The sequence below is a fragment of the Anolis carolinensis genome, chromosome 6 (assembly GCF_035594765.1).
Source record: "Anolis carolinensis isolate JA03-04 chromosome 6, rAnoCar3.1.pri, whole genome shotgun sequence".
In the NCBI taxonomy this organism is placed as follows: domain Eukaryota; kingdom Metazoa; phylum Chordata; class Lepidosauria; order Squamata; family Dactyloidae; genus Anolis; species Anolis carolinensis.
This window is the reverse complement of record NC_085846.1, coordinates 103,722,844-103,736,390: the sequence shown is the minus strand read 5'-3', so window position 1 is coordinate 103,736,390 and position 13,547 is coordinate 103,722,844. Positions and strand designations below refer to the sequence as shown.

At 39.1% G+C, this 13,547-nt stretch overlaps 1 protein-coding gene across 1 annotated transcript in view; it reads left to right on the top strand.

The window, feature by feature from the left end:
* Nucleotides 1–13,547, top strand: part of pard3 (par-3 family cell polarity regulator) — a gene marked incomplete in the record, with an annotated part of 618,554 nt that overhangs the window by 78,239 nt on the left and 526,768 nt on the right. Inside the window, 1 exon segment of the mRNA XM_062984552.1 lies at nt 2,939–3,040. Coding sequence (XP_062840622.1) covers nt 2,939–3,040 — 102 coding nt within the window.

Sequence of the window (13,547 nt, the reverse complement as noted above, 5' to 3'; positions counted from 1 at the left end):
CCTTTTTCTTTTTTTCTTTTTGATGCCTCTTTTAAAGCTTTTCCTTCCTCTTATGTACCATTGTTAGGGATTCTATAAATATAAACTCTTACTCAATCTATGAGGTATGAAGGAGCAGAACAGCCACCTCTTGCCTAATGAGATTGAAATAAGATACCGTAGTTTTGTTTTATAATCTTTTTTTTTGTAAGTGTCACATGAAAGCATGTGCTTTTTTGGTCTTTTTCTTTCTAGTTGTGCTGCCAACGATGATGTGATTGGGAGGGGAAAGTTTGTACTCAGTACAATATATAGGTTGTGTTACACACTATATACCTTGCAGCTTAAAAAAAGAAAAAAACACTGCGAATGCAGAGAACTAGTAAAGCAGGCTATGTAGCCTGTAAGTAGAAGTGACTATAGATATTCAGTGTGTTGATTTTGGTGGAAAGAGGAAAGGAAAGGGGGTAGAGCAGAAAACCTAGTAGTTTTAAAAGAAAAAGCCCTCTATTTTGGCTATGAATATTGATCTGATAATATTAGAAAGATTGGTCTTTAATCTTCTTCAGTCATCTCATTAATTTCAACACTGGCTTCTTGGCCTTTTGGCCAAGATCAAATGTGGTATTGTATATAAAATTTAAAAAGTTAGTACATATTTAAAACTCACATTTATTGAAATGATGGGATTGGGAGAATGAAAAATTTCAGTAGCTTAACTAAACAATCTTCAGGAAACTTTAATTGGCATTATGATACATTGAAACAAATGCAGTGCATTCCAGATCTGCATACAGCATATTACATGAGGGATCCATTCTAGTATTCATTATGCAATACAATTTTTGCATAATCTGGAAGCTGAAATGAATGTCTTGGGCTTCTAGCTGAAATATATCATAGAATTGCACTGAAGAACCCAAAAATGCCCAGAGAAGTGTTCTCTCCAAGCTTTCAGTGTGATTCTATTGTTTTCAACTTCCCTACGCATCGTTAGATCTTCCAGAGCAATTCTATGGTATTCAAAGCTCTTCGAAATGAAACTGCATTTTACAACCCTGCATACTAAGCAAGTCTACTGTACTAACAAGCATTAAGTTACTTATTTACTATTACAGTAGAGTCTCACTTATCCAAGCTAAATAGGCCGGCAGAAGCTTGGATAAGCGAATATCTTGGATAATAAGGAGGGATTAAGGAAAAGCCTATTAAACATCAAATTAGGTTATGATTTTACAAATTAAGCACCAAAACTTCATGTTATACAACAAATTTGACAGAAAAAGTAGTTCAATAAGCAGTAATGTTATGTTGTAATTACTGTATTTACGAATTTAGCACCAAAGTATCACGATATATTGAAAACATTGACTACAAAAATGGCTTGGATTATTCAGAGGCGTGGATAAGCGAGGCTTGGATTAGTGAGACTCTACTGTATTACAATCCTATTGTCAAGCAGAAATATAAAATGGGCAAAGATAATGAATGGTTGGCACACGTTATAGGTAGGAAATTCCAGGACAGTTGAAAATGGTTCCTCTCTTGTGCCCCCAAATAATATTCCTGGATTCATTTTCTTAGAGATTAGCCCTCTTAGCCTTAGCTGACTCAGCAACTTCAAAATATTCCTCTTTATTTAAAAACACACACATACAACTTGTCTAGCCTATCCCTGATTTAGAACAGTTAAAAACTGTGATACATGTTCTAATATTGGCTCCAAGCATAACAGGTTTGTGATTAACTGTGCAAGAATGTTTTATTTGCTATAGTTTAACAATGCCCTTGGCTCTCTACTACCGGCTCCCAACATTTCAGAGTTTGCAAACTGATTCATCTGGCTAAAGTAAACATAAGCATGTTTGGATATAATGAACTGCAAGCTGCAGCTCTCTGGATTCTTGTGGATTTTTTGCCCATGTTTTGCTACTTCTTATTTAAGATAGGTTACTATAACCTACTTTGGTGCTTCTCCATTCATGTCTTAACTTGAGTTGGTTCTAAAATGTCATCCTTCTCTGCCCTTGTCAGATCTCAAAGATTTTCTCATTCTTCATTTCATTATTTCCCACTAAGATTCCTGTGATTTTGCAATACTTTCAAAGTTTTGATCTTTGCTTCAAAGTTCCAAAGGACATATTTATATGCACATATGGGGAACTCATTTGTACAGTCTGACTTTCCTTTGTAGTTGCTCCCAGAGTCAATAAAGGCAAACTTCTCTTGAGTTCTAAGGGAAGTTGCTTACATAGGCTGTGATACAAGACCCCACTGTATGCTACTATACTAATGGTTTCCCTGGTGATCAGGGATTTTGAAAAGCATAGTCCAACTATTGCCTTACTCCAGTTGCTCCTAAACTGCTGCTCTCCAAATATTTTGAATTACATTTGTTATCATACCTGATTAATGGCCACATTGATTTGCCCTAGTGAGAGATGTAGTTCAGGACATCTGCAAGGCATCATATTGGATTAGGATGCTTTATGTGCATGCAGACATCTTCGAAGCACAGTATTTGTTTTACGCTTTCTTTGTCTCCCTTCCAAAGAAGTTGTTCTTTAGGGTTTAGGAACATAGTACACATACCCCCACTTTTAGGCAGTATGATTTTTAAACTAGTGGTAATTCCAGTGGTTTAGATGCATGAAATCCTGGACTGCATTGGTTGTATCACTAGAGAAAGGATCTTATACATTCCTGTTGTCTCTTCTAAGAGAAAAAGGAGATGATGACAATGATGATGATTAGAAAAAAGATGTGATGAAGATTTATCGCAGACACTGTCAATCTAGATGGATCAGTCATTTCAATTTATAGATAGCAGCCGGCTTTTAATTGAGGGGTTTTAACCTGGTGAGATGGTTTCAAAGAGGTTGCTATGGATTCACTAACTATGGGAGGAACCTTTGCTTTCATCTATATGATATGTGTGCATCTCTTTGTTTCTATACAGGATCCAAACTACTGGATACAAGTACATCGTCTGGAACATGGTGATGGGGGAATCCTTGACCGTGATGACATCCTTTGTGACGTAGCTGATGATAAAGACAGAGTGAGTATGAATGTTTGGAAGAGCACTGCTCCTTGGCATGAGTGCCTGCAATATTCCATTGATGGAACTGATTTTGTAAAGAGAATATCATTGGAAGGATGGGACACAAATAGATTTGGAATGGAAGACATTCACTTTTAACATCACATTTTAAGGACAGTAGAAGTGCTATTTGCTAAACAATGGTAGGCATATTCTGCACAAACAGAGAACACATTCTCTTCTTAGAGAGATTAAGATAGACCCAAAGAGTAGTGTTGCTTTTTGAGAGGAAAACTAGAAGAGAAGCTCTATTTTTTCAAAAATAAAACTGTAAACAAAAATATTGGTGTATTTTAGGTTTGTGTGTGTGTGATAGAGAATGCTCATATTTTAAGGAACAACATTTAAGCCTGAATCTATGTGTGGGTGTTTTTATGTCAGCTTTGAGTGCCACTTCAGCAAGGATCATTGTCACATCATTTTATGTCAGAAGCTGAGAAACCTGTCAGACAGCCAAGAACCATTTCTCTCTCTCAGCCCTAGATTTTGTTTCCTTATGATGACAAAACCTTTGTTTGATGTGTGCAAGTCATATTATAAACATCCACAATACTTGCAGCATTAGGCATGTTGGATAGGCAATTCAAGGTTTGTTCAGTGTTTATTTTTCCCTGTGTGCTTCTGTCCTTTATGTTTGCAAGCTACATACCTTTCTACACCCACTAGGAGCATAGCTCGCTTTTGATGTTTAACTGTTCTTTCCCCTTGTCATGAATGGTTTTAATTGTATGGTGTTTGGGTTTCTCTATATATAGTCCAGTCAGGTAGGTTTCGTGTATTCTGGCCTGGTTCTCTTTCTTCACTATGGAGTTTATAGCTTTCTGGAATTCATATAAATCAGCCTTCCCCATTCTTGCATAGAGTGAGGTGGAGTATGAGACCTATCTTTCCCATCCAATATAGAACACATTGATTCTGAAAGATGGATGCTGTACTATGACACATCGGCAAATCTTTCTTTAAATCAGGGATGGAGTCTTGTGATGCTCCAGGTGTTGGAAGATAGCAGTTCCCAACAGCCCTAGCCAGCATGTTCAATGGGAAAGAGTAATGAAAGTTGTAGTTTAATGATACAATAAGGTAAAGGTAAAGGTTTCTCCTGACGTTAAGTCCAGGCATGTCTGACTCTGGGGGTTGGTGCTCATCTCAATTTCTAAGCCGAGGAGCTGGCGTTGTCCATAGACACCTCCAAGGTCATGTGGCCGGCATGACTGCATGGAGCGCTGTTACCTTCCCGCCAGAGCGGTACCTATTGATCTACTCACATTGGCATGTTTTCGAACTGCTAGGTTGGCTGGAGCTGGAGCTAACAGCGGCTGCTCACGCCACTCCCGGGGTTTGAACCTGGGACCTTTCGGTCTCCAGCTCAGTGCTTTAACGCACTTCGCCAGTTTTGTGGGGTTAGGGGTGCAGGCCTCCTGTGAAAGTGGAAAAGCCACAAATCAAAACACTGCTATTTCTTTTTAACTGAGAGAGCATCAGAGTGAATATGTGGCTAACTTATAATGGAAGTTGCCTATAGAGTGAGCCTAGAAGAGCTAGAGATTTCTACAGAAGTATTATTTCTAAGCATCTCTAGGTCCTCCAGTGCAATCCTATGATTAGTTTCTGATGAAAGTTAAACATAAAGTCACGTTAGAAGACCTAGAGCAGGCCTGCACAACTTGTGGCCCTCCAGGTGTATTGGACTCCCAAATCCAAGAAGTCCTAGCCATTTGACCATTGTCAAATGGTCAGGAATTTTTGGAGCTGAAGTCCTAAACACCTGGAAGGCCACAGATTGTGTAGTCTAGACCTAGAGATTCTTAGAGAGAACATGTCAATAAATCCATGAAGAATCAGATCCACAAAAGCTAAACCTGCAAATATAGAGGACTTCCTATATTCAAATTCTGTATGATTCTCCCTATCATTCTCAGGATTCTGCTTTCAAAGAATTGCACACAATAGTCACATATGCATAGGGGCCTTCCTGTTTTTAGCTAGGAAGGGACATTCCTTCTTATGATACGACTTGTGCCTTTTTCATTCATAGAGAACAATTGGGAATGTGCAGAAGACTAAGGCTGTGGCTCCTAATGTCTCGTCTTGTTAATGTGTTGAATGTTATCTGTTGAAGGAATGAAAGTGGAGAGTTACAGTTTTCTGAGAAACAAAAGAAGGTTAAAGAAGAATGGAGCTTTCCTTTGTTTATACTGGCCCTTTATCATGGGATTTCAGGGTAGCGTACAGATAAAACAGCAAGCAATTCAATTCCATTCCATATTAAAACAATAAAACCGTAACATTTTTATCTTGCTAAAATTATTTTATTATTTTAATCTGAAACTGGAACAAAACAACAAGTACAGTAGAGTCTCAATTATCCAACATTCGCTTATCCAACATTCTGGATTATCCAACACAGTCTGCCTTTTAGTAGTCAATGTTTTTGTAGTTAATGTTTTCAATACATTGTGATGTTTTGGTACTAAATTCGTAAATATGGTAATTACTACATAGCATTACTGCATATTGAACTACTTTTTCTGTCAATTTTGTTGTTAAAGATGATGTTTTGGTGCTTAATTTGTAAAATCATACCTAATTTGATGTTTAATAGGCTTTTCCTTAATCCCTCCTTTTTATCCAACATATTCGCTTATCCAACATTCTGCCGGCCCGTTTATGTTGGATAAGTGAGACTCTACTGTATTACTAGTTTAAGAGGTTGCAGTGATTGAAAACAAAGCACATGTACAGTTAAGGTTAATTCAGTCCCAAAGGTTTTAATAAAATAACCCATTTTGCCTTGGCACTAGATGGAAATCAGTATTGAGGCCAATGGGACCTTCCACAGAAGGACCTTCAATAATTGAGTTGCAACAGTCAAGAAGACCCTTCCTTGAACCTTTCTGTGGGAGAAGATGAGTCTTACATGTTCATTCTAATAGACTGCTTATACATTTAAAGGACTGCAAACCCCTGTCTGGCTTTGTATGAGTGCAGCTGGATCCTCATTTCCTTTTAACAGAGTTCACAGGCTGGTCATAGAAACAGCTGTGAGGCACAGGATTTTGTCTGACATATGGTGCCATAGAGCCTGGGGCATAGTTCAATATGATGCAGAAAGTTTTATGTCACTGTACCCTAAAGATACTCTTTATCTTGGCTTTTGGTTATGATCACACTAGTATGACCTTTTGGGAACCTATCTGGAAGGCCAGACTCTTGGACTATCAGTCACTTATTGAATTCATCAGTGTTTCTGTCTAGCCATTGCTGACAAAACACAGTTCTGGGACAACTTTGACCTTTGCATGGAATAAACATTTCCTGATAGTTGCCTCTTTCTATTGTTGAGTCTTGACTCCTAGAAATTTCCAACTCCAAAATATTTTTTTTCAACTGATAAAACTGTACGCGTATGGAGTTCAATGGCAAAATAAGCTGGCTATAAAGCAGAGGTGGTAGACTATCTTACTGATACTCAATCTCTGGTCCTCTCAATGTTTTAGAAGTCCCCACCCCCTGGCCAATGATCAAAGATTCTAGGAACTGAAGTTTAAAACATCTTGAGGGACAAAGATTAGGAACCACTGCTCTATCCATTTGCATCTCATCATGCACCTACAACAATTGCCAAGCCTGGCAAGGGCTCCTCCAGCTTAATTTTAGATGTTGACGAAGTGACTCATATTGGCTCAGAGGGGAAAGGAAATGGGAGTGTGTTCATAAATGTAGTGCACCCTCCTATGCTTTCTTCTCAGTTGAGTTTCCTCCCCAATCTCTCCTTTCCCCATTGGCAAGCAGCAGTCTCCTACCAAAGCTTGATAGCTGGTGGAGGGAAAATGTTGGATGTTATGCAAAGGGCTTCAGGATAATACTTTGCACTCAATTCAAAAGCTGACATATGTTTGTGTGAACCACATTTAGATATGTATGTCTTTCTGGTAGTATTCTGTCCTCAGTGCCATACGAGGCCTTTGTTCTGACTTGGTCATCTTCAGTGTGAAAATTTGAAGATTTCAAGTATTCTTCTATGAAAACTATCTCTCAGATATTGCTTACCTAGGGTTGTCTTGAAGAAATGATTTTGAGTACCTACTATGCAGATGTGTTTGCTTCATAAAAGCCAGATTTAAGGAGGTAGGGTTAGTCTCCCTCCTTTCTGTCAACTTGTCTTGCACCATGATCTTTCAGACCCCATATACAGGAGTGAAAATTGTGCAGCCTTTCAAACATTGTTGGACTGCAACTCCAAGTAACTGTAATCATCAGCTGGGCTCCTTTCAGCTGATGGGACTTTCAGTCCAGAAATATCTGGAGGTCCTTATGATTCCTACCACTGCACTAATGCATTGTATACAGCTGCCCTAATACACTGATATGTTATACGTATTTTCTGCCCAGTCTTGGCTATCTTTAATGTTTGCTACTGAAGTAAAAAGCATAATCTTGCTATTGACAAGAAATCTTGAAAACTATGCAAGGACTACCCCCCCCCCCCCCCGCCCCAGTAGTATCACTTCCTGAAACGCTTGGAGTTTGTTCAAAACCACAATAATCGAAAAGCTTGGATAACATGTTGACAACAAATGAGGAACCTGGGCCAAGAGGATGCCCATGTGGTTAAGAAGCATAGCCAAAGAAACCTTAATAGCCAAGAACACTTCCTTTGGAAAGTGGAACCGCAGTGCACAGAAGACAATAAAAGAAGAAACCCCCTGTTCCTATAAGGCTAAAAGAGTGTATTACTAAAACACATGGAAACAAATTAAAAGGCACAAGAAGCAGAAAACCAACCAGGGAGGCAGTTGAATTGAAGTAGTAGAATAAGAGGTGATGGTATTGCTAAAGGAGTTGGGAGATAGATTTCAGAGATGTTCTGGGATTTTTAAAAAGTTTTGAACTCTTGAGTTCTTGAATTATTAATTTTCACCTATGATGATGTTGGATAGAAACTATAGCATTCTTCAAGAGATTATCTGATGAAAGACATGACAGCTAACTGGCAGACTTTACTCATCACCTGATATGAATGTTATATTTCTGAGAGTTCTTAGAGAATTTAAATATGAAACTGCTAATATTTCACAAAGGCATGCTACTTTCCAGTGCAACTTTTCTCTTTAATAGGAGGATTAGGTTGTTGGCTAATGCCAGCTTTTAATGAAAGATCCACGGGGAGCCAGGCAGTTATAATGCCATTAGCCTATCTTTGTGTCCAACATAGATTGGTGGAAAAGGCTGCTTAAAGATAGATCTACTAAATTTAGATGGCTGCCATTCCTGTGACATAATCTAATAGGGCCATTTGAGTGCTGCACGGCTATAAAAAGGTGCAACATAAATATAAAAATGAATTTCTTTTAATTTGGCATGTGCTACAGAGCATGAAGGTGCTTGTGTATGTATAAGACAAGGCAACCAAGCCCTGGTTCATTTCACCCACAGGTGTGACGATTTGAATTGCTTTGGACGGAGGAAAAAGTAGGGAGACATTGTGTTTTCTTGTGCTGGTAGATATGACTTATGGTTTGTATTAACTTAACTAGAAATTGACATGATGCGTAGCCTTTTGCCCAGCTGCCACAAGTTAGGATGCCTCCCTCCCACCCAAATTGCCTTTCTCACTTGTTTCTTTATTCAAGGCCGCAGCTTGTATTAGTCTGGATCAGCATGCAAAGGGATAATGTAGCACCTTAGAGACTAGCTCTAAGGAAGAAGTTGGTAGCATAATTTTTCTCTGTTTGTCTCAAAGGTGATATAAGATATCCTTTATTATACTTGAAAAATGTCTTGCTTTGTCCCTGAAGATATGAAATTGCTTTCAGCCATGACAGGTGACAAAATTTTGACGCTTTTCTAGTAGCAACATAGCATATTGCTGTAGGTGATGGAACTTGGAGGAAAGCATAAAAGGATGACGATTTCTTCAAGTAATCTGTTCCAGAGATCCTTAGGATTTTAAACCAACAATCCTGGAAACTGCTTAGGAAGCAATGTAGTTGCGTAATGCTGGAATGATATTCAATGTGGCCAGTCCCAGGAAGTGATTTCCCAGTTTGTTCTGTCCCCACTGCCATTTCTGAACTGCCTTCAAAGGAAGCTTCATATACAATGTGTTGCAATACCTTGGGAGGAAGTTATGTATCTATGGATTCCTCTAGCTCAGTGGTTCTCAACCTGTGGGTCCCCAGGTGTTTTGGTCTAAAACTCCCAGAAATTCCAGCCAGTTTACCAGCTGTTAGGATTTCTGGGAGTTGAAGTCCAAAAACATCTGGGGACCTTAGGTTGAGAACCACTGCTTTAGATTGTTTCTGTCCATGTAGGGCCAGAGTTTATGTATTGTCTATCTTTTTTTGTTTGTTTTGTGTAGCACCATGTTGACAGTGCTCTATATAATTAAGTATATATTGGCTGAAGCCAATAGAAGCTACCTCATGCCATTTGGAACTCAAAGGACAAAGATGGATGGATAGCCTTAGATGGGGCCAACAAAATAATGTACACAGAGTCCTGTGAACACTTAAAAGCACTAAACCAGCATAGTAAAATGTGTTCCAGGGTCCATTTACATCCCCAGAGTGGTTTTTGTGTTTCCTGTTCTGCTAGACTTCCCTTTCATGTGACCAAAAGGAACAAATTTCTCCTCCCCAGAAGTCTCCAAGAGTAGTGATTCATTTTTAAACCAATTGCAGCACTCTTGCACTATTTAACATTTTAAAAAATCCAATTTTTAAAATGAGAAATCAATTTTTTGCCACTTCTGGATTTGGTGTCACTCTGCTTCCAGTAATTTGGACAGTTTGTACAGTCCGGGGGCTGAAAATTCAGCCCCAAACTTACCTGAGTCTTGTACAAATGCTACTTACAAATAAATGTATTTAATTTTTGTCACTATAAGCATTCCTTTAAAAAATATTGTTAAAATTTCTTACATTTATTGGCTTTCCTCAATTAGTAGTCATTTCTTTTGTTTAGATGCATAGGAGCCCCTTTAAGTGCTTTTGTCTTTGTTTGTTCTTTGGCTTAGAAGCAAACATTCCCTCACTTGGCTTCTCATTCCTTAATATTCAGTCAGCATTTTTGCCCCTGCATAACTCTTCATCTTTTATTTATGCTCTCTGGAGTGCAAAGATGCAATAAGGGGGCAGGAGAGTGGCAGTGTCTAGACCAGATTTCCACGCCTGAACGTCAATGCAGCCGCCCTTGATTTGCTGAGGTTGTTGAGGGTCTCTTCTGCTCATCTTTTACAAAAAACAGAAGAGAGAAACAGCTTAGGGTGCTATCTTCTTATTGGTAATTAGGCACACCATCTGAAAGACTGTGAAGGCAGGGAAGCTGGAGGAAATTTTGTTGTGTCTTTCCTTAGATAATGTAGTGGCAAAAACTAGAGGTTCGTCTTAGTATATTGGTGCCCAACCGGAGATCATAAAACATTCATAACACAGAGTCATGTTAAGTGATCAAATTGCTGCTGAAATTTCCAGTGAGATAACAAATTGCTTTCTATGCAAACTCCTGTTTTAAAGCCCTGCAAGGGCTCTTTATCCCTTTAATTAATGTCTGGCTGTGTTTTGTCTGGCGGTAGAAAATACAGAGTTTAAGCGGCCCAAGCTTAAGGGGTTGGAGACAGATTGAAGGAGGTGCAGTAGAGCAGCTGGAAAGCACTTTACATATCTGTGGCCTGATTCTCTCTCCGCTTATTTCCCTTAATTTCCTTGACCCTCTCAGGCTTTTATTTACACAGATGCAAGTCCTGCTGAACTCAATCAGCGACAAGTGATTGAGGTGAGCAGAGGATAGTCGGCTCCTGCCTTTTTCCTCCTGAAGGCTCTATTAGGGATTGGATTCGCAGTGCCCCATGTTGTGTGTGCAATTTGTTTCCAGAGCTTTAAGCCTGCGGTTTCAAACCTTTGAAAAGGACAGGCCATGCTATATGTGTTCCAGTGACAAAAACAAGTGTGTTCTTGGCCAAATGTCAGTTGCAGTGGAAATGTCATTTGGAAATCATTTTGTGATGGAGTCCAACCTGTGTCCATTGTACCATTCTGCTAGATTTATTCACCTACCCTATTGGGAGTGAGGTACATTGGACATCCTAAGCCATTGGTCTTTGCTGTTTTATAGCTTCCTAACAGAGGCTAAGGTCCCTGAGCCAACACAAGGTGAACACAATGGCTGTTAGCCTTTGCTGAAACCTTTCCTTGAATCACCAACTGCCCTAGATTGCCCAGTAAAAGTGTAGGAGAGTTGATGACACTTTTGCTCACTCCCCCCATGTCCTGGAACCTTTTCATACCGCATAATCACAACCTACACCACAATATGACTTTTCTTTAACAAATATGGCAACTTTCTATGGAATCCTGCAGTTTGTAGAGAGACACTGGAACCTTAAGTACTCTGCAGTAAATGGCAAATCTCAGGATTCTTTAGGATGTGTTGTTGAAGGCTTTCATGGCTGGAATCACACTTTGCCTGCATCTGTGGCTGGTGAAACATCAGGACAGAATGCTACTAGAACATGGCCATACAGCCAAAAAAACTCACAGCAACCCATTCTTTAGGATATTGCCATGACAGGTAAAGTTGGCACTTTGTGCTAAAATAGTGTAAGGGCATCTAATGTAGATTCACATCCTGTAGTTCAGCATATAATTTCTGTGGAGCCCAGAATTGGAGCAAGCAATGAAAATGCGCTTTCATAGGTTACATCCCATCCATGTTGCCTGATGTTCTCACACCCCAAGTCCTGGTTCCAGAATTAGGGAAATTGCTATTTTGAACAACAGTTATAGGAATTTTTAGCCAGCCAGCCACCATGGAGTTGTAGTCCAAAAAGGTAACATTGCCATGCTTCCTATCTCACTGTCAATTTTCCAGTGATCATTCTCTCAAAAAGCATGCTTCCCAAGAGCCATCACTTGTCTTTTTTTACTTGTACCTCAAAGCCACAGGGTATAATCATGGCAGTATAGTGTGAATGTTACTTGTGTGTTCTCTGACCTATTATATTCTTTTCAAAGAGGATCAAAATGCAGTAAAATTGCACTGATCTTTACAGAACCATTCAGCAAAGAGGAGGTAGTTTCAACCCACATCTAAGTTGTCCATCTCACCTGCTGGAGGGTATAATCTTTAGAATGGAAACATGTTGGCATGCAGTTCTTATTGCAAAATGCTGTTATGTCTGTATATCTCTGGTTTAGGGGCATATCTCTACATGCTTCTGTAATGTGCTTTCACTCACAGCCCATAGCACATAATATTCTATTTAAAATATAGCTGCCATATTCATAGATATCATAGCGTGCACGCATACACCTTGATAGTCCTTACATTTGTGTAACAAATAGCAACATTTCAAAGCTCCTGGTAGCATATTGTGAAGCAAATCTATTGTTTCTTGTCATATTCTCATGCTTGATACCGGTAACTGGCATTTTAAAGACATCTGTATACCAGCCATTAACTGTATTTGAAAGAAAGATCTGCAAGAAACAATTGTAAAACAGCTGCTTTCATTTAAAGTGATATTTAATGGCGTGAGTAGCTTTAAAATGGTACCGCTTTGGAGCAGAATGAGCAAGATATTTTGCCTCTTATATACAAAAGAAAACTTAATGAGTAAAGTAAATGATGACAGCCACAGTTTAGGGTTTCAAAGGAGCGCCACAGCAAAACCCCACACTCATGCTTGCTTCCATTTTGGATTATTCCATTTTGGAAACTTGTCATGACTTTTCAACCTTTGTAAACAGAAATAACAGCCACTGTGAAACTTGTGACTAATGTTTAGACCAATATCAAAAGTTTAATCATAGAATTGCACTTGGGGATCTACAAATGCCTAGATAAGTGTTTTCTCTAGGAATATTTAGGTTCTCCAGTGCAACTCTGTAGTCAATTTCAGATGAAATGTTACTATAGAGCAGCATGGGCAAACTTTGGCCCTACAGGTGTTTTGGACTTCAACTCGCACAATTCCTAACAGCCTCAGGCCCTTTCCTTTTCCCCTCAGCCACTTAAGCCCGAGGCTGTTAGGAATTGTGCGTGTTGAAGTCCAAAACACCTGTAGGGCCAAAGTTTGCCCATGCTTGCTATAGAGTCATACTGAAGAACCTAGAGATTTTGAGAATCAAATTAATGAACAAGGTGGAAAGCTGATTGTACTTTTTAACACCAGGAAGTAGAAATAAGACAACTTCGAACTGTAGTCTGTGAAGCTAGTTTGTTTCCACTAACCATAGTTGAGATTAACCAGAGTTTACATTTTCAATAACACAGTAATACAACAAACTTCTTGCCTTTTCTGTGTAGCATTTCTGGAGAAGAAAGTATGCAAGGAAGAAGTTTATTTGCTTTGGCACATCATTGCAAAGCTAAACTATGGTTTTGTGTTTCGTGTGTACCATCCCAGTATATTGGAGCATGTCAATTTCTGATGGATTTGCTGCTGGTCCTCTTGCATTGCAGC